The 27,963-nt window shown below is 45.3% G+C and overlaps 1 protein-coding gene across 4 annotated transcripts; it reads left to right on the plus strand.

Moving 5' to 3' along the window:
- On the plus strand, positions 1-27,469 carry DNAI2 (dynein axonemal intermediate chain 2). Of its 4 annotated transcripts, none has more exons than XM_053375455.1 (14): positions 1-116; positions 2,249-2,439; positions 4,770-4,931; positions 5,087-5,208; positions 6,586-6,728; positions 8,016-8,129; positions 13,665-13,804; positions 16,144-16,266; positions 18,883-19,106; positions 20,998-21,133; positions 21,762-21,908; positions 23,229-23,462; positions 23,758-23,806; positions 27,305-27,469. In XM_053375455.1, exons 2-14 carry the CDS (start codon positions 2,257-2,259, stop codon positions 27,355-27,357), a joined length of 1,830 nt encoding a protein of 609 aa, XP_053231430.1. In that variant the 5' UTR covers positions 1-116; positions 2,249-2,256; the 3' UTR covers positions 27,358-27,469. The 4 variants fall into 4 exon arrangements, with proteins under 4 accessions (XP_053231430.1, XP_053231426.1, XP_053231428.1 ...); XM_053375451.1 differs by lacking the exon at positions 1-116 and adding an exon at positions 283-505; XM_053375453.1 differs by lacking the exon at positions 1-116 and adding an exon at positions 283-505 and having other exon boundaries at positions 27,320-27,469.
- The last annotated feature ends 494 nt before the right edge of the window (positions 27,470-27,963 follow it).

The raw sequence follows: 27,963 nt of genomic DNA on the forward strand, positions 1-27,963 counted from the left end.
CGCGGCTGTCTCCTTTAGCCCCGCCCGCCCGGGGCGCAGCACTCGCAAGCGGTTGCTAGGTGACGGGTAAACGCTACTCCAATCGGCGGGATCCGCTTCGCGGGGAGAAGAGCCGGGTAAGGAGGAGGCGCGGGGAAACGAGAGGGGGGGATCCAGGGGTGCGTTTTATTATCTCGGCGTATGGAACACGCGCGCTCTCCCTCCAGCGCCGCACTTCCCACCCTCCCACCGTGGAATGGTACAGACCAGCCCTCCCCGGCTCCTTCCTCGGGCTCGAGGCCGCCGGTGGAAGCTCCCATTGGTTAGCGGCACGACCCGCTTCCCGGCCCCGGATGCGGGTGATGCTGACTATGGTTACCTAAGCATGGTTCAGGGAAAGGGCCGCCGGGGAATCTGCATATGCTCAGAGGCACTCTTGTTCTTTCTATTTTCTCTTTCTTTTTGCATGCCCTGGGGGTTAAGTCCTTCTGTCACTGGAAGGAAAAGCACCCAGAAGTCAGCCCAGGTGAGCCCGGGGGTGCCACCTTTGGGCAAAATACGGGACAGGTCAGGCAAAATAAAGGGCAGGTGGGGGTTGCTGCGGGGGAGGAGGCTAAACATTATTTTGCCTAGCGCAGGAGTGACTTCAAAGCAATCTATTACAATGATCAAATGGAAGCTATCCATCCCTGCAAACATTCCAGCAACAATAGCCAAAGGAAACCCTCCCCGCCTACTGAATTTCTGTCTATCAGAAGGGTGATGAATGTAGAAAACCAGCCAAAAAATAAAAAAGAGAGGGGCGGGGAAGAGATAGCAACAAATTCTGCTTCTCTTCCTCACAGAGATTTGCCTCCAGGGTTTGCGTAACCCCTCCACCCCTCCAACGACTCCTTCATGAATCCCTGTTTACATACACACACACAAAAGCACCTTTCGAGTTTAATGCCAGCGTCCCTGCTACCTGTGGGTTTCCAGATCGAGGGTGGGCAAGCAGTTTCTTGGACTCCAACCCCCATCAGCACTAGCTGGGTGGCTGATAGTCATTGATGATGGGATTTGTAGTGCAGCAGCTCGAAAGAGCCAGAGGTTCATCTCCCATTTAGATGTTTGATGCAAATAATACAGGGACAGCCGACATGGTGCCTAAAGCCAAGGTGGTTGGACTCTTCTTCTTTGGACTACAAAGCCCATCATCCCAGATTGTTGGTCATACTGGCTGGGGCAGATGGGAATTGGAGTCCAATGATACCTAGAGGGCATTACCTTGAGGTAATGCATTATGCCTAAAAGCTATGATAGCTAGCTAAGTTGGTGACCCTCTCTGACATTTGCTGCCTGAAGCAAATTGCTGCCTGATGACCAGCCTTCCCCAAAGACCTTCTTTTCCAGGGCTTATGCTGCCTTCAACTCCTTCCCTCCGTTATTGGGGAGCTTTACTCCTTTTCAACTGATTTTCTTCGCAATTGTTTGACTAGTAAATAAGACCTACATTGTCAAGTATATGAGACAGTTAAGGTTGCTTTGGTTATTGCTGCTCTGCTTGTTTTCTTTCATATTGGACTCTGTCAGGCTCAATAATTATTTCATTATTATTATTATTATTATTATTATTATTATTATTTGTTTATTTAGATTTATATACCACCATTCATCAAAAGATATCAGGGCAGCTCACAATATAAAAGGAATAATAATTTAAGGCTTGCACAGATGCTTTAAAAAATCCATACTTTCCCACTACTAAATATGTAGGGTTACAACATGGACCCAACATGGGAATATTGCATCACTCTTCATCGGTGATGTCCTAGTCTCTAACCAATTACAGTAGTGCCCTGTGACACTTATGTAAACGCAATCCCCATGGAAATTGCAATATTAATTGATTCCCTAGCCAGTTTCCCAGTGACAAAATATTGCGGTTTGTATTCTGGAACGAGGTAATATCCCCATAATAGAAGTCCTATCTTGAAAAATTATGTCTGGAGTGCTGTGACAATTTCACTTCCATAGCCTTACAAAAAAAATCAATATAAGGTGATCAGTTCGGCTCTATTGATCTCCCCTAGTTATCTGCCCTTTAGTTAAAGTCTACTTGCTAGTTAGATGGGTCTACTTGCTCCAGTCTTTTCAAGGTCCTTAAGGCAAGCTTGCAACAGACTGGTGTTTCCCCAGTAAGGGTCAGGTGTGAATTATGCACTAAAATAGCAACAGTTAAAAAGTGGCGTTGAAGGAATAATAGGATCTTTTTCTTTCCCATTTGCAGTGAGCACCATGGAGATTGTCTACGTTTATGTGAAGACGCGCAGTGAGTTCGGTCGACAATGCACCTTTTCCGACCGGATGGCAGAGGTCAATGTGGACATTCAGCCAGATCCACTGCAAGCTACAAATTTTATTGAAAGAGACCCCATTGATACTGGAGTACAGTGTGCCAGTGATATGTCAGAGCATGAGGTAGAGTGTCTGATCTTGAAATACTACTTTCTACTTTTCTGCCTTTAGGCAGAATGCTGAAAGAGAAATGTATGGCTGATTATGCAGGATTTCCAAAATGCATATAATTCAGCTGGACAAGAAAAAGAGAGTTCTGTTTACAGAACCTTGGCATTAGAAAAAGAGCATAAATAAGGAATCTAGATTTCTGTACTGTTCAGAAACCATTCTAAAATCTTCATCCAGTGCAATGTGGCTTTATGGGGGCTATTGTTTTGGTGGCAGAGGGATGCAGGTGGTGCTGTGGTCTAAACTACTGAGCCCCTTGGGCTTGCCGATCAGAAGGTCAGCGGTTCAAATCCACGCTATGGGGTGAGCTCCTGTTGCTCTTTCCTAGCTTCTGCCAATCTAGCAGTTCTAAAACATACCAGTGCAAGTAGTTAAATAGGTACTGCTGCGGCGGGAAGGTAAACAGCATTTCCATGAGCTCTGGCTTCTGTCACGGTGTTCTGTTGCACCAGAAGCTGTTTGGTCATGCTGGCCACATGACCCAGAAAGCTGTCTGTGGACAAACACTGGCTCCCTCAGCCTGAAGCAAGATGAGTGCCGGACCCTATAGTGACTGGACTTAACCATTCAGGGGCCCTTTACCTACCTCTTTTGGTGGCTGTTTTAAAACAAAGTGCTTTTGGTTTTTTGTTTTCCAAATTGAAGCTGGAAAACCCAAGCCCTTAAAAAAAGAAACAAATCCATGAATTTCCTTAATGAATGGCGACTTCTGGATTTTGCTACATAGCCATGGAGGTTGGAAGTACTGCTTCTTTTCCTCCATCCTTAGCTGAGCTTCCCGTGATTGCGATGGACACCAAGGTTTTGTTTGACATGATTGCAGATAAGCAGATTTTCTTGACATCCACTATATGAAAACACAAGGCTGTCTGTGGAGGTATAAGAATGATGCATAGTCTGGACTCAAATTGGACATTGCAGGGGAGGCACAGCTTTTACCAAAATCAGCAACCAGTCCCTGCAGTACAAAACGCATGTAGCAACACCCCCATGTTGTGAGTTTCCCCATTCCTACAAGCAGTAGCCTGTGAAGTTACATGGGGACAGGGAACTTGCAATGCAGTGATATTGCATCACATACTTAGTATTTGTAGGCATTACAGATGGTGAAGGCATGGGGCTGTTGCTTCTGTTAGAAAGGCACGCATCCTGAGTCAGGGTAGGGAAGAGCTCTCCACCAGGTGAACTTTTGCCTGCCTGCCAGTTCAGCTGCTGAAGGCACAGAAGCCATGAAATGGCAAACAAAATCAACGAGTCTGGTGTGTTTTGAGTGTTGATGGGTTGTTGTTGTTTGGCAAAATATACAGTCCACTCCTGCTTCATGCCTAGGACTGTGGGAGTTAGAATAATGTAGCAGAACACGTACTTGGCATATGAACACAGGCCCCAGGCTCCATCCCTGCCATTTCCAGTTAAAGGATCTCAGGGAGCAGGAGAAATATGTATTACCTTTGCTTGGGGCCCTGTACAGCTGCTGCCAGTCCAAGTAGAAAATGCTGAGTTAGTGGCCAGTATAAGGAAGTGTCATTTATGCAGGAGGTATCTTTGTACAAGGGACGCGGGTGGCACTGTGGGTTAAACCACAGAGCCTAGGACTTGCCGATCAGAAGGTCGGCGGTTCGAATCCCCGCAACGGGGTGAGCTCCCGTTGCTTGGTCCCTGCTCCTACCAACCTAGCAGTTCTAAAGCACGTCAAAGTGCAAGTAGATAAATAGGTACCGGCGGGAAGGTAAATGGTGTTTCTGTGTGCTGCTCTGGTTTGCCAGAAGCGGCTTAGTCATGCTGGCCACATGACCTGGAAGCTGTATGCCGGCTCCCTCAGCCAATAAAGCGAGATGAGCGCTGCAACCCCAGAGTTGGTCATGACTGGACCTAATGGTCAGGGGTCCCTTTACCTTTATCTTTGTACAGCATGGTTCTTACTGGAATTTCTGTGCACAATTTCTGTCTATGGGAAGAAAATAAACAACTGCTTCTCTTGTGCTAACCATCCTACGTGTAGTAAGACTGTCAATGCTGGTAATCAGAAGTTTTGGATGGACTCTGTAATGTGGATTAACGTCATCCGTGGTATTATGTTCTTGGCAATTGGTTGTGTTCGTCGTGTTATTGCTTTACATGCAACCCAATTGGTCGCCAAAACATTCTCCTCTATGGCCTCCTCCATTTCTTACGTATGACCCTTGAGAATCATGGTCTTGTATCTGAGGCCACTGCTGCTGCTGTTTAAAAAGAAAGGGGTGGGAAAGACTGAAGGCAGCTGTGGTTTTCCTTTACACCAGGTCAACACAGAAAGGTTTGAAATGGAAACCCGGGGCATCAACCACGTGGAAGGCGGCTGGCCTAAAGATGTCAACCCCATGGAAATGGAACAGACCATTCGCTTCCGCAAGAAAGTTGAGAAGGATGAGAACTACATCAACGTCATTACTCAGCTGGGCAGTGTAAGTCCCTTTGGCCTCACCTTTTCAGCTCATCAGCAGCCTATGTCAAAGCTTTGCAACCTGCTTTCCTTATTCCTTTTTCTTTGTTTTCTGCATGACCTCCCCAGGTTTGTTCTGTGGGCATCCACTGACTGATTCCATTACTTCTTTTGTAGCAAATGGATCACTGCATCAAGCAGAACAATGCCATAAATATCTATGAGGAGTACTTTGAGGAAGAGGAGTTGGCGGGAGTTACGGATGAGGCTCCATCAGCAAAAACTATCAATGTCTTCAGGTAGCTCTTGAGCAGCCAGAAACCTCTCTCCTCTCTTCTAATCCAGCTTGAGATGATCTTTGGTTTTGTGTAATGACTGAAATATTGCTGATGCTGCTGTCCTACAAGGTCTATTGATCGTTAGGTAAAGGTAAAGGGACCCCTGTTACCATTAGGTCCAGTCGTGACTGACTCTGAGATTGCGGCGCTCATCTCGCTTTATTGCCCTAAGCCGCTTCTGGCGAACCAGAGCAGCGCATGGAAACGCTGTTTACCTTCCCGTCGGAGTGGTACCTATTGATCTACTTGCACTTTGACGTGCTTCCGAACTGCTAGGTTGGCAAGAGCAGGGACCGAGCAACAGGAACTCACCCCGTCGTGGGGATTCAAACCGCCAACCTTCTGATCCACAAGTCCTAGGCTCTGTGGTTTAACCCACAGCGCCACCCATATTGATCGTTATTAACCCTAAATTATTCGGGCAGTCTGTATTTGAAGAATTGGATGGTCTTTCTTATCTATTATTTCCCTATCTGTCTGCAAGATGCTCCCAGCTGCCATTCAGTGACTGTCCCTGAAACCAAGCATTGTCTATGAACATATCCCTGCTGTTTTCAGTTAACTTGACAGGGCGTGGTAGGATATATTATTATGGCACTTTTTCCTTCCATCTCCCCCTAAATGGAGACTAAATGTAGGACTAAATGTAGTGGCAGACATCATGTCCATACAGTTAAAAAAAAAGCCTAGAGTGATGAACAAGTGTTTCTTTTGACTCCTTCTGATGATCTGTTTATTGAGCACTCTTCCTGATTTGCTTGCACAAAGTTTATGCAGAGGTTAGATTGTGTTGGTATTTATTGGGCATTTGCTCTGATTTGTTTATAGGGCACTTGCAGGGCTTGAAAGGTCAGCACCAACACTTTGAATTTTGCCCGGAAATGTACTGGAAGCCAATGTAGGTCTTTCAGGATTGTCGTATAACCACCCCATAAACAAATCAGGACAAATGCTCAGTAAAGACCAGACTTTAGCCTAAGCTCTGTGCAAACTTTGCGCAAGTGAATTAGGATGGATGCTGGAGAAGCAGGTCATTTGGTGGAAACCTTGGTAGGCTAAATGAAGATGAAACCAAGAAACCATATATTATTCAGTCAGTAGTTATGATTTCTGGAACAACTGAACTGAGGGCGTTTGGGACTGGAAATAGACTCCCACCCCAGTGAAGGATTTCTGCAGCACCTTCTTCAAAATGCTCAGTGTTATAAGAGACGCACATAAAACTCATTTGTCTGTGAGATATATTTTTTATTTTTAGTTCTTTGTGAGATTTGATGGCACAACCTGTTGCTTATGAGCAAATGAAATGCCGTTGTCTTCTTCTTTATTATCAAAAAGGGACCCAAACCCAATCAAAAGAACAGCCACACATCTCTCCTGGCACCCCGACAGAAGCCGGAAGCTGGCAGTCTCTTATGCCAGCCTAGAATTCCAGCGGAGTTCAAAAGACATGAGCTATGATTCATACATATGGGATCTTGGTAAGAATTGAAACACTTTATCGTCACTTGTACAACTTGTATACAGTGAGATTACACAAGCGCCCCCCCACTCAGCTCTCTTGGTCTTAATTCCCCTCGTTTACTGACGCACACCCACCAAACCCGAAAGTCAGTTGCCCTGTTGTTATCTTTTCATTCAGCAGCCTAACAGCCCTTGGATAGAAGCTGTTCTTTGCCCTGTTGGTGTGCCTAATCATGCTTCTATATCTTCTGCCTGAGGGCAGAAGATCAAGAAATTGCTGGCCAGGGTGTGAATCATCCCTGAGAATTTTCTTCACTCTCCTGAGGCAACGTTCTTCCGCTATTTCATCCAGCGGATTCATGGGACAGCCTATAATATCTTGTGCTGTATTCACCACCCTCTGTAGGCACTTCCTATCAGTTGATGTCAAACCAGAGTACCACACTGTGATGCAGTATGAAAGGGCACTTTCTATTGTTGACCAGTAGAAGGAGATCATCAAATGTTGATTGACATTGTTCTTCCGCAATACTCTGAGGAGATGGAGTCTCTGTTGGGCTTTCTTAACCACCTGGGTTGTATTGATTTTCCAAGTAAGGTCTTCACTGAGATAAACTCCTAGGAATTTAAAGGAAGAGACTCTCTCCACGCAGCCCTCCCCGATGTACAATGGGGCTAGTTCTCCTCTCTTCCTCCAAAAGTCCTTTGTCTTGCTAATATTAAGGTGCAAGTTGTTCCCTAGGCACCATGTAGATATTTTTTGGACTTCCCCTCTATATGCTGATTCGTCTCTACTTGTTATTAAACCCATTATGGTGGTGTCATCTGCAAACTTAATAATTGCAGTAGACGGGTCAGAAGGGGGGAAGGCGGTGATTATAGTTTCTGCATAATTTCCCCTAGACTGGGCCTGAGCGCTGGCAGATCCATCTCTTGGCTGGGATCTATGGGAGATGCCTCCTGCCATGTCCGCCCTCTGCAGAATAGAGGAAGCAGAAAGGGTCTCTTACCTGGATTTTGCCCAGCTCTAAAGGATAGTCCCACTATTAGTTCTGCCTCCCATTTCCTCGTTCTGCTCCTCATTTTAGTTTTTCTACTGCCTGCACCTTCAGGTGAATTTGCGCCCAGTTCATTCATATTCAGGAGCAGAAACGTTGCTTATGGCAGCCATGGGGTGCAGTGGAACGAGAGATAAGGGAATAAAACGGATAATTTTTTTACTGTTCACTTTAGAATTGTGAAGTCTGACAGTTATTTTCTTCTGTATGGTAATTCCACACACACCCCACTTTTTTTTTCTTTAGAAACCCCCAACAAACCAGAACTTGTTATCCGGCCATCCTCACCTTTGGTGTGCTTAGAGTACAACCCAAAAGACTCACATATCCTGATCGGAGGATGCTACAACGGGCAGATAGGTAAGGGAAATGGTTAGCACACGGTAAAAAATTGTGTACCTTGAAATCTATTCTTGTTTGGCTTTATCTGTAATTGTCACTGGCAAGCCTTCACTCCAATAGTGCCGGAAAAGGAAATGGAGGAAGGGAGCTGGCAAACCACGTGCTTTCAAATAATATTTATCTTTTTTGTTGCACCGACTCTAGTTTTTGAAAATATTTGCTGCTTTCAAAGTGTACATGAACTTTTTATTTTTTCAGAAATCTGACAGCTACAGTCACCTAAAGCCAAAAATAAAAATAAAAAATGGAGGCCAGGTTCAGTGTCCAGAGTTAGTGGAAACTGATAACTGGTCTTAAGAGCAAAGGAAATCCATAGCGGAGGTTTCAAGGTTTCAAATTCCGCTTGCTCGGTCATATCCACTTCTGCACCCACTGCTTTGAATGAAAACACAGTTATGAACTATGGTGGGAGTGCTTGTGTTCGATTTGCGTAACTCAGAGTTTGGCATTTCTTGGAATAGAATTTGAATTGTAGAAAGCAGAATGCATGCAGCTGTTTTTATTCATGTGTTTAATCAGCTTCTATCCTGCCCTCCAAACTTACACAACTCTGAATTAAAATAACGCGGCAAAAACAACATTACAATAAGAAAAACGGAACAGCAAAGAAAAATTCATTTGTTCTTTAGAAGCCTGGAAAAATGAAAAAGACAGTATAGCAGCAAAGATCCCAGGTGAGCCTTCTAAGGAACAGCATTCCACAGGCAGGGTGCCACCACCGAGAAGGCTCTGGGGGATCCAGTGTACTACTTTGGGTTAACAGTTACCTGTTCTCTTCCATTCCCCATGCCTTAGGTTCTCATTGCCAGATGTTTTGTCTAGTCCTCATTGCCGTCCTCAGGCTGCTGCTTGGTTTTATACCTCTTTGAACGTGGGCTTTGAACATAGAGAGGCATACCTGAATGCCCTGCCACAGCTTGCCTGCCATCGCTGCTCTATAGTTTAAGAAGAGAGCATCGGATGTGCCCTATATGCTCTGTCTCTTCCTAACTGCTGTGCAGATGGACCAGGATGAGTGTATTCACATGGTGTATTGTGGCTACTTGCCTTGTTTTCAGAGAAGAGTCTGTGAACTCTCATGCTTGAAAGAACAGGCTGTGTGCAGCTGGAATTTCGCCTCCCTACTTCCTTTGCAGAAGTTCTCATGCCAAAGACGTCACCCGTCACATTCCTCTTTTTCTTTTTTAATACATGAACAGCAGCATGTCTTTCTAGTAGTAGTAGGAACCTCTCCAAAGAAAACAGGAAGCAGAGCTCAGACTGCACACGGTTATCTCCCATGCCCTTCCTTGTACCATCAGATACCACCACTGTTGGACACAGGGAATTGGGAGAGAGGACTCAGAGCATTCCTTATTTTCCTGTGTTTCCCACAAATACCATTTGGAGCTCTTGCTCTCCACTATGGCTGGGTAATACCATATTTTTTGCTCCATAAGACTCACTTTTCCCCTCCTAAAAAGTAAGGGGAAATGTGTGTGCGTCTTATGGAGCGAATGCAGGCTGCACAGCTATCCCAGAAGCCAGAACAGCAAGAGGGATCACTGCTTTCACTGCACAGCAATCCCTCTTGCTGTTCTGGCTTCTGAGATTCAGAATATTTTTTTTTCTTGTTTTCCTCCTCCAAAAACTAGGTGCGTCTTGTGGTCTGGTGCATCTTATAGAGCGAAAAATACGGTATGTTGATATATCGCCCAAAACTGGTTTCAACTCCATATTATGATAGCGGTTTCATAATTGTTGACTGAGCAATATATCGCAAATTATGATGCGTGTTAGGGCTAGGTGATATATCATCCAAAACTGGTTTCAAGTCCATATCATGACAATGGTTTCATAATTTTTGACTGGGCAGTATATTGTGAATCGTGTGTGTGTGTGTGTGTGTGTGTGTGTTATGCAAAAATCACAATGTGGGGAAAACTGTGAAGCCAGCCAGTGCCTCTACATAGCTCCATCTTTATTACAGACGTCATGATAGATCAGTATATCCAAGGCTGGATTTAGTTTTGATGAGGCCCTAAGCTACTGAAGGTAATGGGGCCCTTTATATGTCCAGCTGTCTTTGTCAACAACAAATTGTCACTGTTTTTTGTGTTGAATATATGCTATATGGTAATTTATGGACCTAATAGGTATCTAAAGCCATTTGAACATAATAAAATATGTATTTTATCCAAGTAATTGCTGAACAGAAATACAATTTAGAAGAAGTATATTAATAGTGAAATACAATTAAGAAGAAGTATATTAATAGTGAAGTAATTATTAAGCTCTAACTTAAAATGATTTTTTATTCATAACAAACTTAGTAATGCAAATACTTTGGCATTTGGCAATAACACAATTTACAACAACTCATAATCTATTCCTCTTTGGGCCCACCCAAGAGAGTGGGGCCCTAAGCTATAGCTTGTTTAGCTTATACGTAAATCTGGCACTGAGTACAGTGGACGCTCTGGTTGTGAATGTGATCCGTGCAGGATGCACATTCGCAACCCACATCTGCGCACATACGTGTTGCGATTTGGTGCTTCTGTGCATGTGCAAAGCGCAATTTAGCGCTTCTGTGCATGCACGACCACCAAAACCCAGAAGTAACCTGTTCCGGTACTTCCAAGTTTCGGCGGTCCACAATCCGAAAAAACGTAGCCTGAAGCGGTTGGAACCTGAGGTATGACTGTATATCGCAATGTTCAGCTGGTGATATATCACAAAGTTGAAAACCAGCTCTGTTCTTATTCCAGACATTGTGATATATCGCAATGTTGTAAACCAGATATTGCCCAGCCCTCCTCCCCCCAGGAAATAGTCTTACCATTTTCTGCTAAGGCTAACCCTTACCAAATAGGGTGTTTTCTGGCTTTGCACACCCCAGCCTGTCTTTTGGCTGGCTTCACCAGGGTGCTGTGTGGATGTGTGTCACATTTCCATCAACAAGGCTGCCCTGGGGATCCTGTTCAGATTGGTACACGACATAGCTGCTGCAGTGAAGTGTTACCCAAGGAGCTCACGACCCCGTTATTCCTAATTGTCGCTGTTTGATTAACAAGAACGATTGTCTGCCATGGTTTTCAGAGTTCCACCACGCACAGGTTTGCCAGGTCCATTTATGATCGTATTGCCTTTTTCATTCACATGTGCCCTTTGAGTTAATTATACTCCCTTTTATGTTTCTTTTGCCATTTTCATCAGCAATCAGATCTGACAGGGTCTCTATTACAGGGACGTTATTAAGCACTTCATAGGTGATGGAAGAGGGAGTTGATTTCACTTTGTCCTTCACAGGCCTCCTGAGGCAGGCAGTAATGGCCCCGTGAAACACTCTGTCACCTCCAATGGCTTAATTATAACTGAACCATAGACAGCAAAAGCAATTCCCTGCTGCGTCTGCAAAAATCCAGCCCATCTGTGTGCTTTGAAAAGGAGAAGCTTTAAAAGAAGCCTCTGATAATGAAGCAGTTTTGAATTAGGTCTAAGGGTTAAAGCACACGCCAGAGACATCTGGTGAATTTTTGCTTCTGCCACAGACCATACGATTTATTTGGGGGGGGGGGAGGTTTCCAGTCCAAATAACAATCACCTCCTGTATCATTTTGGGCTACATTTGGATGAAGACATAGGGCACTTTGTGGCAATCATTAATTTTCTGTGTTAGTCCAGTATAGTGATGTAAATTCTCGATAATAATCTTTTGGAGAATATTCTCGATTAATGAGAATATTAGAGAATTTTCATGTAAAATAGGAGAATATTCATTTTAATGCGTTGAAAATGATATAAAACACAGCTTGATAAACAAAACTATATGCAAAGAAGCCATTAACATTAAATATATTATCATTATATGATAATATATTTCAGTATGTCAATCTCTGGTAGATGGCACCTTGTACCATTGAATGGCACTGCACAAACCAGCTACTGGCACTAAATAAAAATAAAGAAATGTCAACTGTTTAAATGAAGGCCACCTCACATGCTGTTACACATAATTGTATAGGCCTAGGCACTTTAAGTGTATAGAGCATTAAAGCTACTTTCTGTAAAAAAAAAAAATTCACACTGTGTGGCCAAGGGTATAGAATTGCTAAGAATAAGGTCACACCAAAATAGAAAAAAGGCTATTACATATAGTAGAAATACATACGAATTCAAATTTTCATCAAATTAAATGAATAGCATTTTTAAAACTTAAAAAAAAAATGTTTTCTGTAGCTCACATTTCAGAACTGCCAGTGGTGAATGATACAACGCCCAGTAATGTAACTGGATTTTTTTAAAAAAATCATTATTCATTACTTACACTGGCAATATCAGAGCTTGACTTATTATTTACTGGATTTTTTAAATGTGCATTGTAAAACTGGTTCTTACATTAGAATTTACAGTTTGTGGAGAATATTCTCCAGAGAATTTTCTAGCGGAGAATATTCTCACCTCACATCACTAGAGTATGGCATTTACATTGGCGCTTCCATTTCTGGATCTGAAAATGACCGTATTTTTTGCTCTATAAGATGCACCAGACCATAAAACGCACGTAGTTTTTGGAAGAGGAAAATAAGGGAAAAAATTCTGAATCCCAGAAGCCAGGACAGCAAGCGGGATCGCTACGCAGCGATCCCGGTTGCTGTCCTGGTTTATGGGATAGCCGCGCGCAGCCTTTCCCGGGCAACGGGAGCCTTCACCCCCTGCCCAGGAGAGGCTGTGCATGGCTAAGGCTCCCCCAACAGCCGTGCTCCCTTTAAAGAGCGTGCGGAGTGTGTGCGCGGCTCTTGGGGGCTTTTCCCCAAGGAAGGAGAAGGGCAGCCCTTCTCCCTCCTCAGAGAAAAGCCCCCAAGAGCCGCACACATGCTCCACACGGCTCTTTAAAGGGAGCGCTGAGCAGAGCCTCCCGCCTGCATTCGCTCCATAAGATGCATACACGTTTCCCCCTACTTTTTAGGAGGGGGAAAGTGCGTCTTATAGAGTGAAAGATACGGTAAATGCAAATGCTGCAAAGCTATGATATATATTTGATTTTTAAAGAATTGCTCAATATATATTCCTGAAATCTAATTAATATATATTCCTGAAATCTAATTAATTGGAGAAATTTATTCAAAATAAGTTTAGGACATTTTGAGGACGAGCTGTAGACTGGAACAGTGTGGGTGGCGAAAAGAAGCTGGATTAACTTTTTGGAGCGGTTTCCCGATTACCATAGAATTGTAGGGTTGGAAGGGACCACAAAGGACATCTAGTCCAACCCCCTGCAATGCAGGAATCTTTTGCCCGACGTGGGACTCAAACCCACCAACCTGAGATTAAGAGACTCATATTCTACCAACTGAGCTAACCATAACCAAGGACCTTGATGCATGTTGAACAACTTCAAGCTAGGACCCTCAAGTAATCCTATAGCCAAAAGATGCTATTAATCTTGTTTGTGGAAGGAGGACCTGAGCATCTTTCAAGCAACCCACAATTCCTGTTTTCACTGCCCCTCAGCTTACTGGGACACTCGAAAAGGAGGCCTGCCAGTGGAACTGACCACAGTCGAGCTTAGCCACCGGGATCCTGTGTATAATGCTATCTGGCTGCAGTCAAAGACTGGGACCGATTGCTTCTCTGGATCCACCGATGGGCAGGTAAAAGATACTGCAGTTTGCTATCTATAGGAATAGATAGATACTCAGGAAAAGGGGTGCAGTAGCTGCACCAGACCTACGGAGGAACTAGAGACGTCTTCGTGCTCCTGCAGCTTTGCTCCAAGCTCTGTTGTTTTAAAAAAATGACTTGAGCTTCTCGCTGCTTCTGTACCCTTGAGAAGAGTAAGAAGAGAGCCAGTGCGGTGTAGTGGTTAAGAGCGGTAGTCTCGTAATCTGGGGAACCGGGTTCACATCTCCGCTCCTCCACATGCAGCTGCTGGGTCACCTTGGGCTAGTCACACTTCTCTGAAGTCTCTCAGCCCCACTCACCTCACAGAGTGTTTGTTGTGGGGTAGGAAGGGAAAGGAGAATGTTAGCCGCTTTGAAACTCCTTAAAGGGAGTGAAAGGCGGGATATCAAATCCAAACTCTTCTTCTTCTTCTTCTTCTTGGTGCTATGAGAATTCTACACTGTTCAGGAAGGAGAAGAAAGGGGAGAGGAGTCATTGGGTTGTTTCTAAGCAGGGGTCAGCAAACTTTTTCAGCAGGGGGCCGGTCCACTGTCCCTCAGACCTTGTGGGGGGCTGGACTATATGGGGGGGGAATGAACAAATTCCTATGCCCCACAAATAACCCAGAGATGCATTTTAAATAAAAAGACACATCCTACTCATGTAAAAATACACTGATTCCCGGACCATCCGCTGGCTGGATTTAGAAGGCAATTGGGCTGGATCCAGCCCCTGGGCCTTCGTTTGCCTATCCATGAACTAATGAAAGTCTAAAACTCTCAGATGCCATAGAACCAGGGAAGCCAACTTGAGTAAAATATTGGGATGGGGGCAGGTAAGTCCTGCCCCACATAATCACATGACACGGCACACACACACCGTTTGAATGGCAATGCCCATCAACTTGGGAAGGGGCGGCCCCCTTAAATATTTTAGGGGGGGGCAAAGGCCCCTCTGCCCCTGGGAGTTGGCTCCTGTGGATAGAACATAGAGTTGGACCTTTGAAGCGGGGTGGGGGGGTTGTAGAATAATTTCAACTGAATTTCACAGGGAGCTTCAGCTAGTATAATAAAAAAGATTCTTGTCCTCTAAATTGGAGGGGGGGTTGCCTTTATGAACCACTGCTGATTACCACCAATGGAGGAGGCCATATGGTGGGGGGGGGGAAATGTGCTGTCCAGCTGATAAAAACTTTTATCTTGGAGAGGCTCTGGGAATAGAATTCATCTCATCCTGATGACAATCTTCTAGGTTGGCAGGTGAATTCCTTGCAGACCTGATGGTCCACGAACTTTGAGTTCCTTTTTCTCTTCTTCCTTCCCTCCTAAGTATCCAATACAGCTTGCTTCCTGAAGCCATCTGGATGACTTCTGTCTGTGATGCCCCTTGGGCGCCTTTCTTTGCTCTTGTTCTCTGCTTTCACAGCACAGAATAATCTGAATGATTTGAACTAATCTGATAGGAATGTTTTGGGTACAGCAAGTCCTGGGCTCTGCACAAAGGATTCAATTAAGGGATTAGTGTGCCACTTCCAGCCCTCCAGACCGAAGATTTGGTGAACAAGTTGACAAGCAGCAACGCTGAAGGCCAAGGGTGTGGATATTGGGGGTGAAAGGCTGGTGCCTAGAGCGCTAGGAAAGAGCATACATACTTGGTCACATTCTGCTTCGCTTGGAAACAATCCCTAGTGGGGAAACAGAGCCTGTAGATGGAATGAGCATAGAAGGTTCTTCAGTACTATGCTGTTGATCAGAGATTAGACATTTTGATGTTAGATCTTGCAGTTCATGATGGGAGCCGATTCAGATGACTATGTTGGCCACATGATAGTTAAAATTAGCAATAGCCTGCTCACCTGAAGCTGTCGTTAGATGGTTTCTCATCTCTTAAAATCAGCTAGTAGGATGTGCAAAACAGTGTTGCAGCATGGAGAGTTCCTTAACAAGGTGCCAGCCATGTTTTCTCAGATACCCCATTCCATTCCCCATGGTTTTCCATTGTTTTTCCCAACTCATTCCATGGGCAGTGATCATTTGCAGTCTTCACTGTGTTGTGTGTATATATTTTGGGGGAGGGTCACTTCCTTAGCCCCCCCCCCACTTTGGGGTTCTCCCAAGCATGCTGATACCACCCCTCTTGTGTGTGGATGGTGCTGTTTGGGTTGTATAAGGATCAGCAAACAGACCATCAAGTTTACTAATAGTGTGGCAGAAACCTTTCATCCAATGAAATTGCCACCATTTCAGCGAGTTGTAAATTAGCCATCTGAACCCACCCATAATGTGGGCCCCCCTCAAAAAGCATCAGTAATGGCATTTCTTTTTTCCAGGTCCTGTGGTGGGACATTCGGAAACTAGCTGAACCAACTGAAACACTAGTGATGGACATCAGTAGGAAAGGGATCTTGGAAAATGCTTTAGGAGCCATTGCCCTGGAATTTGAGCCAACCATGGTGAGTCTGCTCTGAATTCTCTCCTGTGTATCTGAGTTCTAGAGAAGGCTTTCGTCTTCTTTCCCCACCTTTTAGTTTTTGGGTGCCACTAAAACCCTGTCTTCAGTTCCTAAGTGATACTATGTGGGGAGGGGACTAAAGGAGAGAAAACACATGAGAATTTTTTTTAAAAAAAATATCTGGGAAAAAGCTTAAGAGTGAAATGGCAATAGAGATGTGCCTAGAGAAACACATTTTAAAACCAGGACATTCTGAGTGCACCAGGAGCACAGGAGAGGGCATCATTTATATATATATTTTATAGTACACAGTCTGCACACCGGCATTTTCTTTTGCAGAAATTTGACTAGGCATTGGAGAGGTAAAAAGGTAAAGGACCCCTGACAGTTAAGTCCAGTTGCAGACAACTCTGGGGTTGCGGCGCTCATCTTGCTTTACAGGCCGAGGGAGCCGGCGTTTGTCCGCAGTTTTTCCGGGTCATGTGGCCAGCATGACTAAGCTGCTTCGGGTGCAACGGAACACCGAAACCAGAGCAGTGCACGGAAACACCGTTTACCTTCCCACCAGAGCGGTACCTATTTATCTACTTGCACTTTGACGTGCTTTCGAACTGCTAGGTTGGCAGGAGCTGGGACTGAGCAACGGGCTCATCCCGTCATGGGGATTCGAACTGCCGACCTTCTGATCGACAAGCCCAAGAGGCTCAGTGGTTTAGACCACAGCGCCACCCACATCCCTTATTGGAGAGGTACAAGGGAACAAACTGGACTTTTGAGGATATAACATATAAACTGCAAGAGAGCTGAGTAAGGGGAGCAGCGATGGAAGGCGAGCTAGATGGACCGGCCAGTGGTCTGACTTGGTGTATGGCATCTATGTTCCTAAAACACCCGACTTCCTTCTTTTCAGTCTTGGTATAAAGTCTGAGGTATCCATTGTTATTTCTGGATAAGCTAGCAAGTGGGTAAGAACAACCAGCATTTACTGAGGAACTGTGCAACTTTTAAAATATGGCTCACCACCATGTGGGGGGTGAGGAACACATTGACTAACATTGTTGTTAAATCTTCTTGCTCTGAAACGGCTGCTTCTGAGATTGGGGGTGTGGGAATCGGCCGCCGCTTGCGAAGGGATTTAATCTCTGCAGCCAGCAGGAGCTGAATCTCAATAAGCATCTTTATCTCTTTGTTAGGTGGCCAAGCAAGCCCCTAATCACTGAGGCTGCAGGTTTTCTGAGAACCAGCGGGGAAGCTAAATTGTGCATCACACATCCCAACAAGCCTACGAGCCTAACTTTGAAAGTTGGGCGGGGGGCGGGGAGAGAGACACACACAAGTCCACAAAGTCTAAAGAACATAATATTTAATGTTGTCATTGCGAAGGTATTTTTCTCCCCCGCCAGCTAGTGAATCGTACTCTACACTCTGAAGGTGGAGGGACTGCCTTTTTCTGTGGTTTTCTGTGGTGTGTGGTCTTATCTTTCAGTTCGTCAGAAGCAGCACAGAGTGGCTGGGGCAACTCAGTCAGACGTATAGATAATAATTTTTTGTTGTTGTCAAGATATGAGGCCAAGACATGGGACATCCTTAGGCCAGGTGTGGTGATATCACCCCTTTAAGACTGGTTTATAGGAATGGGTTAAAGGTAAAGGGACCCCTGACCATTAGGTCCAGTCGTGGCCAACTCTAGGGTTGCGGCGCTCACCTCACTTTATTGGCTGAGGGAGCCGGCGTACAGCTTCCAGGTCATGTGGCCAGCATGACTAAGCCGCTTCTGGCGAACCAGAGCAGTGCACGGAAACGCCGTTTACCTTCCCGCCGGAGCGGTACCTATTTATCTACTTGCTTTCGAACTGCTAGGTTGGCAGGAGCAGGGACCGAACAATGGGAGCTCACCCCGTCGCGGGGATTCGAACCGCCGACCTTCTGATCGGCAAGCCCTAGGCTCTGTGGTTTAACCCACAGTGCCACCCGCGTCCCTAGGAATGGGTTAGAACCTCAGAAAGAATGTGCTTACATATAGCTGTCTCCCATTAAGGCTTCAAGGCCAGGGTCACAAGGTAATTGGGTGGAAGAGGTCCCATGGTCTAAGTTCCCATAAAACCTGGGTTTTCGAGAGCTCTCAGCAGCCAGCTAAGCTGAGGTCAGCGTCTGTTTGGGCTTTTGACAGCAGGTTCTTCCGTTGCTCAGCCCAACGGCTACCCCAAACTCACCATCAGATCACATGTCTGAACCACAAAAATCATACATCCACTGTTTCATTTAGAATATTTTTTTTCTTGTTTTCCTCCTCTAAAAACTATGTGCGTTTTATGGTCGGGTGCGTGTTATAGAGCGAAAAATACAGTATCTACAGATTCCACTTGTCCATCCCTTGGCGGCCAACCTCTCTCTGTCTCTCCTTCGAGTGAATATTGTAAGTGCTGAGTTCCATCTTTGGACTTCGTTGCTCTTGTCTCCTCAAACTTTGCAGCAATATTTATAAAAAAATAACCAATCCACCATCACTTGCCTTTCTACTCCACGTGATTCCTTTCATGAGCTCTGCTCTTTGGTCCAGGAAAAGAGAACCCACCACGCTGAAGCGTAACAGTAGCGTTCCATTGTGTTTCCATAGCCAACCAAGTTCATGGTGGGAACAGAGCAAGGGATTGTGATTTCCTGTAACCGCAAAGCCAAGACTGCTGCTGAGAAGATTGTCTGCACGTTCAGTGGGCACCACGGCCCAATCTATGCCCTGTCGAGGAATCCTTTATACCCCAAGAACTTTTTGACCGTTGGGGATTGGACTGCACGCATTTGGTCAGAAGAGAGCAGAGAATCATCCATCATGTGGACTAAGTAGGTAACACATTGTGTTGCCCATATCTTGTTGTTTTTAAAATTGCATACATGTCAGCTGGCCATAACAGTGGGTGCCTTGGTGGGGTTACAATGTGGCCACAACTTTTTCACCTTGAGGGTGCTCCAAGGTCAATTTCTGGCATGCCTACCAACAAAGTTTTAGCTCAGTTGGTTGGAGCGTGGTGCTGATAATGCCAAGGTTGCAGGTTCGATCCCCGTATAGGACAGCTGCATATTCCTTTTCATTGCAGGGGGTTGGACTAGATCAGTGTTTCGCAGACTTGGGGCTCCAGCTGTTTTGGACTACAACTCCCATCATCCTTAGCTAGCAGGACCAGTGGTCAGGGATGATGGGAACTGTAGTCCCCAAAAAAGCTGGAGACCCCTAGTTTGGGAAACACTGGACTGGATTGTCATCATTTTATTATTTGTACCTTGCCCATCTGATTGGGTTGCCCCAGCCACATAATAAAACATTACACATTAAAAAGCTTCCCTAAACAGGGCTGCCTGAAGATGTCTTTTAAAGGTTGTATAGTTGCTCATCTCCTTGACTTCTGACGGGAGAGTGCTCCACAGGGTGGGTGCCACTACCAAAAAGGCCCTCTCTAGATGATCCTCAGGGTTCCTTCCATCTCTACAGTTCTATGATTCTATGAAGTCCATGTCAATGTAGCAATCTAAACAACCCTTTGTGTTTGTCTTCATCCTTTCCACCTTGGACAGCTGTTACACCTTATGCTTGTTTTGTGATTTGGGGAGGCAGCACGCTTTAAGCAATTAATTGGTTGAAAGCACACTGAAACAGAATGTCACGTCAGTGCTCCTCTGTGTGCAACTTACAGCGCGATTCTCGCCAACGGAGAAAAGCAGTAAACTAGGAGATCCCTTCTGCTCTTAAACCAGCTGCCTCTCCCAAGTGTCTCAGAGCATAGCCAAGGCAATTGTGAAGGGTCAATGCAGCATGTTGGATTTCTTGAACTTGGAAGGGTTGTAGGAAGGGTGTTAAGGAATCTTGTGGAAATATGGAACCTTGAGGTTTATACAAATTCCAGCCCTCAAGTGGACTGTGAAAGTGGTATTGACTAACCGTGTACATTCCAGTGCCCAAGATATTTACATCACAAACACAGGGAATTAATAGCAGACCCTCCAAGTGTCCCTATTTTCCAGGGACAGTCTTGGATTTATAGTAGCTGTCCCGGTTTCTGATTTGATCCTGGAATCTCCCGCTTTTCCTTAGGATGGCCCTATTTTCATTGGATAAATGTTGGAGGGTATGGAGTTATGCGACCCCCTGAGCCAAGGAGATAAGTACAGTAACTATACAACCTTTAGAAGACAACTGAAGGCAGCCCTGTATAGGGAAGTTTTAAAGTGTTTTAAGTTTTGTCATGTTTTATATATGTTGGAAGCAGCCCAGAGTGGCTGGGGCCCAGTCAGATGGACAGGGTATTATTATTATTTATTGGATGTCCCTATTTTTATCAGAGAAATATTGGAGGGTAGTACAATGGTACCTCGGTTTACATACGCTTCAGGGTACAGACGTTTCAGGTTACAGACTCCGCTAACCCAGAAATAGTACCTCGGGTTAAGAACTTTGCTTCAGGATGAGAACAGAAATTGTGCTGCAGTAGCAGCGGGAGGCCCCATTAGCTAAAGTGGTGCTTCAGGTTAAGAACAGTTTCAGGTTAAGAACGGACCTCCGGAACGAATTAAGTACTTAACCCGAGGTACCACTGTAATAGGTTCCTGTTTCCTCTGTGGTACAGTAGATACACTTTCCCCTCCTTTGAAATACACCGTTTCATGCAAAGCTTCACTTTTCATAAGCAGCAGGAGTAGGAAGCCTTTGAAACACAAGAAATGCTGCGTTCTTTGGCAGATACCATATGGCATACCTCACAGATGGCTGCTGGAGCACCACTCGGCCAGCTGTCTTCTTCACCACCAAGATGGATGGCACCCTTGATGTCTGGGACTTCCTCTTCAAACAGAACGACCCTACACTCAACTTGAAGGTGATTCCAGAGGGAACAAACATATCCACGTTTCAGATTCTTCTGTTGCAGTCTTCCTGTTCTGAGACTTCCACTCTCTAGAGGCAGAACGTTAACTTGGAAGATCTCTAGCTTGGTGCCCATTTGAAATTAAGTAGTGGTTTTTGTCACTTCTGCCGGACTTTGCAGTAGCTCTGGGTGACTCTGGTGCTGCAACGGTAGCCAAATAGTTAAGTCTGGGCTCCAGCAGGTAGCCACTTTCTTGGAAGGGGAAAGTTTGTACATCTGTGTGCCTTGTCCTGTTTGAAAATGGCTGCCTTTTTGCCGCAGTTACATTTGTTTGAAAGCCTCTGCATAAAACAGTTTCCAAACATGCACAATTTCTGCAGGCTAAATGCCGATTTGCACACATATGGTTCCCCTTCCCCACTTTTGTTATATGGAGAAAACCTTCTGTGCAAGGAAAATGTGGGGAGCATCCCCCAAAAGGTGGCAAAATGGGGCAACAGAATGGCATTTGAATAAAACCCTGAAAAATCTGTTCTGCTGTTGATCCTTTTAATCTGAGCTAAGCACTCAGTCCTTGAAAATGTACTGGCATTGAAATGCCAGCAAACCCTTCACTCCTGAATGGGTCTTTCTTCAACAGGTCTGTGATGATCCTCTCTTCAGCCTGCGTTTACAGGACAACGGGCGTTTTATTGGCTGTGGCTCCAAACTGGGTACGGTGACACTGCTGGAATTTTCCTCTGGCCTGTGTACCTTGCAGCGGAATGAGAAGAACCTGGCTTCCGCAGTGAGTGTCTCTTGCTTCCTAGGGGGCAGATTGGGGGGCGAGGCAAACAGACCTCCTTGCAGGAATGTGTGCATGTGTTTTGTTCCTCTAGTTCAGGGTAGGGGACCTCCAGCCCAGGTGCTGCGAATGTGGCCTGTGGACCTCTCCTTCTAGCCCTCAGACCTCTGCCAAGGCCATGGCCCTGTTATACACCCTCCTCCAGTGTTTTTACTTTAATTTTTTTTATGGGTCTTCTTTTTTATTATTATTATTATTTCCAAAACCGAGAAAAGAAAAATTACAAAGATCAAATTCAACATCCATATTCATTTTCTAACATAAACCTATTACATAATTAACTAAATTAAAATATACCTAATTACTCTAAACTTCTCTTTGCTGTATACAAATAGAACACAGAAATTTAATACTAAAGCTTTTATATTATAAATAATATTTCAAATTCCCCTCTACCCCCCATTCCCCTTCACCCATGTGTGATCTCTCTTCTTCTTCTTCTTCTTCTTCTTCTTCTTCTCCGTCTTGTTGTGTTGTTATAATTTAATCATTGTTCAGCTGATTCTTTTATTATCCCTCCTCAAGTGTTTTGGCTTGCTCAGCCTGGATAGCTCAGTTGGTTAGAACATGGTACTGATAACGCCAAGGTTGCAGGTTCTATTCCAATATGAGACAGCTGCATATTCCTACATTGGACTAGAAGATCCTCAGGGTTCTTTCCAGCTCTATGATTCTATGACTCAAATGTGTCCTTGAATTGTGTGAATGCCTCTTGATAGCCTGATTAATATGGGTTAGTACCTTAGTTTATTGTAAACTTTTTTTTAAAAAAAAATAAACTTGTAGAAAACTGATGGGATCTGCCATATACAGTGGTACCTCTGGTTGCGAATGGGATCCGTTCCGGAGCCCCGTTCACAACATGAGCAGAACGCACCCCACGACTGCGCATGCGCGGGTCGCGATTCGCCGCTTCTGCGCATGCACGTGACGTCATTTTGCACGTCTGCGCATGCGCGAGCAGCGAAACTCAGAAGTAACCCTTTCCAGTACTTCCGGGTCGCCGGAGGATGTATCCTGAAAGAACGTAACATGAAGCAGACGTAACAAGAGGTATGACTGTATCTTTAAAACAAGACAGGTCTGCATCTCTCTAATAGGAAGGTTAATGAACTATCACAGGACCCCAACACAGGGCTCAGAAACCCCATAGTCCAAAGTAGTGGCATGACTGATTTAGCCTCCGTGAGGTAGGCCACTTCAGTTCCGCCTACGGGGCTCCCTTGAGTCCTTTTCAGCCTGTAATCCTTCTGTTCACCTCAGATGTTTGAGCGGGAGACGAAACGAGAGAAGATTCTGGAGGCCCGCCACCGCGAAATGCGCCTTAAGGAGAGGACCAAGACAGAGAGCAAGGAGGACAGGGGCAAAGAGGACGTGGAAGAGGAGAAGCCGGAGGAGATCCTGGCACGAGTGCAGAAGGAGTTCTTTGACGTCATTGAGGGAGAGCTCAAGCGCAGAGAGCGAGCGAAAGCCAAGCTCAAAACTGGCGAAGACCAGGTAACAGGGCCGCTGAAAAGGATGCAAGCACAGCACAAAGTCCAGGGAGGTTGATGAGTCTTAAAATAGCTGCCAGCTATCATTTACAGAAATGTATGTAACCCTGGGGTTGTCTGGCGGTGAATGGCAGGATAGGAATTACATTCAGGAGGGGACAAATAAATAAAGTAGAAGAAATAGCCTCCAAGAATGTGACATCATGGTACAGGGGCACTTAATGCATAGCAAGAGAAGGAATGTTCCAGGAAGATATTTCAGATGGCCACATGTCTTATAACGTCCTTCCATATTTCAGGAGCGGACATTTGACGAAGAAGATGATGAACCAATCCTTCCTAAGGTCAGTATTCCTGATCCCACCCCCAAATATCATTTAATGCATGGGTAAGCCACAGAGCCTAGGGCTTGCAGATCGGAAGGTTGACGGTTCGAATCCCCGCGACAGGGTGAGCTCCCGTTGCTGGGTCCCTTCTCCTGCCCACCTAGCAGGCCGAAAGCACGTCAAAGTGCAAGTAGATAAATAGGTACTGCTCCAGCGGGAAGGTAAACGGCGTTTCCGTGTGCTGCTCTGGTTCACCAGAAGCAGCTTAGTCATGCTGGCCACATGACCCGGAAGCTGTACGCCGGCTCCCTCGGCCAATAAAGCAAGATGAGCGCCGCAACCCCAGAGTCGGTCACAACTGGACCTAATGGTCAGGGGTCCCTTTACCTTTTTAAGCAAACTAAGGCCTGGGGGCCAGATCCGGTCCAGTCGCCTTCTAAATCCAGCCCACGGATGGTCCGGGAATCATCGTCTTTTTACATGAGTAGAATGTGTCCTTTAATTTAAATTGCATCTCTGGGTTATTTGTGGGGCATAGGAATACGTTCATTATTGTTTTTCCAAAATATAGTCTGGCCCCCCCACCAGGTCTGAGGGACAGTGGACCGGCCCCCTGCTGAAAAAGTTTGCTGACCCCTGATTTAATGTGTGGAGCGTCCTTGATTTGCAAGATATCCAAGAAACTCTGGACCTGTCCCAACCTCCTTAAAATAGAAGAACACTCTTGTTAATGGAGCTTGCCCCCTGACCCAAGCAAACTTGTCACACTAGCCAACAAGAATGACCATTAAACAGGAGCATGGATGGGATTGGTTGATCCATATGAGATATTTGATGGGATTGGTTGATCCGTATGAGGTATTTGCCACAGCTATGAACATAAGAATAGCCTGCTGGATCAGGCTAGAACAATGTTTCCCAAACTTTGGCCTCTAGCTGTTTTTGGACTACAACTCCCATCATCCCTAGCTGGAAAGACCAGAACCAGGGGTGATGGGAATTGCAGTCCAACAAACAGGTGGACATCCAAGTTTGGGAAACACTGGGTTAGAAGATTTAACAACAACATGGAGGCGAACAATCGGTTGCCATTCCTCATTAAATTCTCTAATTTACAAGGCATGGTTGCTCGGCGTTTTTACCCAGATATGACCATGGATCCCTCAGACTTTATACCGAGAATGAAAAGAAGGTTCTAGGGTATTTTAGGAACATAGTTGTCATCATCAGAGCCAGTTCCTAGGTTCCTTTGCTTCCCCTGATCAAATATCTGAGAAGGCCTGCCATCCTCCCAAGTTGATGGGCATTGCCATTCAAATGGCATACGTGTGCTGTCAGACGATTGGTCCATCCAGTTCAAAACTGTCCACACTGACTGGTGGCAGCAGCAGCTCTCCTAAGAACATAGGAAGAGCCTGTTAGATCAGGCCAATGTCCCATCTAGTCCTGAAGGAGCGTCTCCACCCCCATCGTTCAGCCCAGACACTGAGGTCCAGCTCCGAGGGCCTTCTGGCGGTTCCCTCACTGCGAGAAGTGAGATTACAGGGAACCAGGCAGAGGGCCTTCTCGGTAGTGGCACCTGCCTGTGGAACGCCCTCCCACCAGTTGTCAAGGAAATAAACAATTATCTGACTTTTAGAATAATAATAATAATAAATAATAAATTTTTATTTATACCTGGCCAGAGCCGGGCTCAGGGCAGCTAACACCAGTAAAATTACAATAAAAAATAAAATAAATAAAAAACCAATTTAAAATACAGGTTAAAATATAATTTAAAATGCAGCCTCATTTTAATAGTAGCCCATAGATCAAAACCATAAGGGGAGGGAAACATAAGGGTCAGACTGAGTCCAAACCAAAGGCCAGGCGGAACAGCTCTGTCTTGCAGGGCCTGCAGAAAGATGTCAAGTCCCTCAGGGCCCTAGTCTCTTGTGACAGAGCATTCAACCAAGTCCAGGCCAGCACTGAAAAGGCCCTGGCCCTAGTTGAGACCAATCTAACCACCTTGCGACTTGGGACCTCCAAAGTGTTGTCATTTGTGGACCTTAAGGTCCTCCGCGGGGCATACCAGGAGAGGCGGTCCCGTAGATACGTGGGTCCTAGGCCGTATAGGGCTTTAAAGGTCAAAACCAGCACCTTAAACCTGACCCTGTACTCCACCAGGAGCCAGTGCAGAAGACATCTGAAGGCAGCCCTCTATCAGGAAATTTTTCATGTCTAATGTTTTAGAATTTTTTTATGTGCTGTAAGCCACTCAGAGTGGCTGGGGAAACTCAGCCAGATGGGCAGGGTATAAATAGTAAAATTATGGTGATTATACTCCAGCATCCTGTTCTCACAGTGGCTTAACAGTTGCCTGCAGGGAAACCAGCAAGCAGGATTCAAGCACGAGAGCACTCTCCTCTCCTGGGATTTCCAGCAACTCTTTTCAGAAGCATTTGTTGTTGTTTAGTCGTTTAGTCGTGTCTGACTCTTTGTGACCCCATGGACCAGAGCATGCCAGGCATTCCTGTCTTCCACTGCCTCCCGCAGTTTGGTCAAACTCATGCTGGTAGCTTCGACAACACTGTCCAACCATCTCGTCCTCTGCCGTCCCCTTCTCCTCGTGCCCTCCATCTTTCCCAGCATCAGGGTCTTTTCCAGGGAGTCTTCTCTTCTCATGAGGTGGCCAAAGTACTGGAACCTTAGCTTCACGATCTGTCCTTCCAGTGAGCACTCAGGGCTGATTTCCTTAAGAATGGATAGGTTTGATCTTCTTACAGTCCATGGGACTCTCAAGAGTCTCCTCCAGCACCATAATTCAAAAGCATCAATTCTTCGGTGATCAGCCTTCTTTATGGTCCAGCTCTCACTTCCATACATCACTACTGGGAAAACCATAGCTTTAACTATATGGACCTTTGTTGGCAAGGTGGGAAAACATAGCCGTCATAGCTAGTTGCCTTTGATAGCCCTCTCCATGAATTTGTGCTATCCTCTCTGAAGTTGGGGGGCAATCCCTACCTCCTGCAAGAATGAGTTCCATATTCTTCTTAGCATTATTTCTGCCTCAGCCAGTTTGCGCGGCTACAGGGACCACGTAACGCTCAGGGCTGACATGAGACCTTCAGCAGAATCCTATGGCAGAGTTCCTCAGGGGCTGTGTTACCTCAGACTGCAGGTGGGGTTTCCAAACTTATGTGTGTAGGAACTAGTACACCAGGGAAAACATTTAAGTTGAAAACCCTTTCCCCTGAATTTCTCGTTTTCTATGTGCAGTGGGTTGGGTTTTTTGGTTGTTTATTTACTGTGGGATTAAAAAAAATGCAGTCCCTCACCTGTCTGAAGTGGTTTCCAATTCATTATGGTAACTTTTAATCCAGAAGAGATAAGGATATACCTCTCCCAGAGACTGATTTTGAGGGGAGATCACTTGTTAGTGCAAACTTGCAAAGACATATTCCTGGTTTTTGTTTTTTGCAGGAGGAGGAGGAAGAGGAGGAGGAGGAAGAAGAAGAGGAAGAAGAAGAAGAAGAAGAAGAAGAAGAAGAAGAAGAAGAAGAAGAAGAAGAAGAAGAAGAAGAAGAGTGAATGGGGAACCCTGAAATTCCTGCATGGAATTTATATGCCTTCCTGTTTGCTCTTTCTATCATTTTTTTTACACAACAGACTCTATCAATAAATGTAGCAACATTTTTTTGCACTTTTCTCCCGCTACTCTATCCTAACCCAAACGAGTGTCCAGCTGAGTCCTGAGGGCCTTTGCCATGGAAACTTGCAATAACTCTCAGTGCCAGAGGGACAGAAATAAAATTTGAGATCGCCGTGATGAATTGATAGCGATACAGGGCTGAAAACAAGAAAAGGAACTTCCGCATAGAGGACCCTTTAATATTCCGCACAGGAGAGAGAAATCCATAAATGCCCACAAGGGGAAATTAGTTCTTTTGCAGCGTCTCTGCCACGGGGGAGGGAGCAAGATGCTTTTGTTGCCGCCATCTGAAGGTGTGGTACAGTACTGTGACAGTTTATAATGTTGAGTGGCATTAATAAAGCACTCTAGGCAAGCCAGCCAAGAGACATAGGAGATAACAGAGTGATTTCAGATGGGGGCTTCATTTGCAAAAAGGTCATTGAGATATTATAAGCAGGTCATTATTAGCCATATGGGGTTCCCTGCCCCAATTTCTCCCAGAA

The sequence above is a fragment of the Podarcis raffonei genome, chromosome 2 (genome assembly GCF_027172205.1).
Source record: "Podarcis raffonei isolate rPodRaf1 chromosome 2, rPodRaf1.pri, whole genome shotgun sequence".
NCBI lineage: Eukaryota > Metazoa > Chordata > Lepidosauria > Squamata > Lacertidae > Podarcis > Podarcis raffonei.

Coding starts and splice junctions, on each gene's coding strand:
- DNAI2 (XM_053375451.1), top strand. CDS start 400: ATGCTCAGAGGCACTCTTGTTCTTTCTATTTTCTCTTTCTTTTTGCAT. Junction 23,463..23,757: donor TCAAAACTGGCGAAGACCAG/GTAACAGGGCCG, acceptor TCCATATTTCAG/GAGCGGACATTTGACGAAGA. Junction 23,807..27,304: donor ACCAATCCTTCCTAAGGTCA/GTATTCCTGATC, acceptor AAGAAGAAGAAG/AAGAAGAAGAAGAAGAAGAA.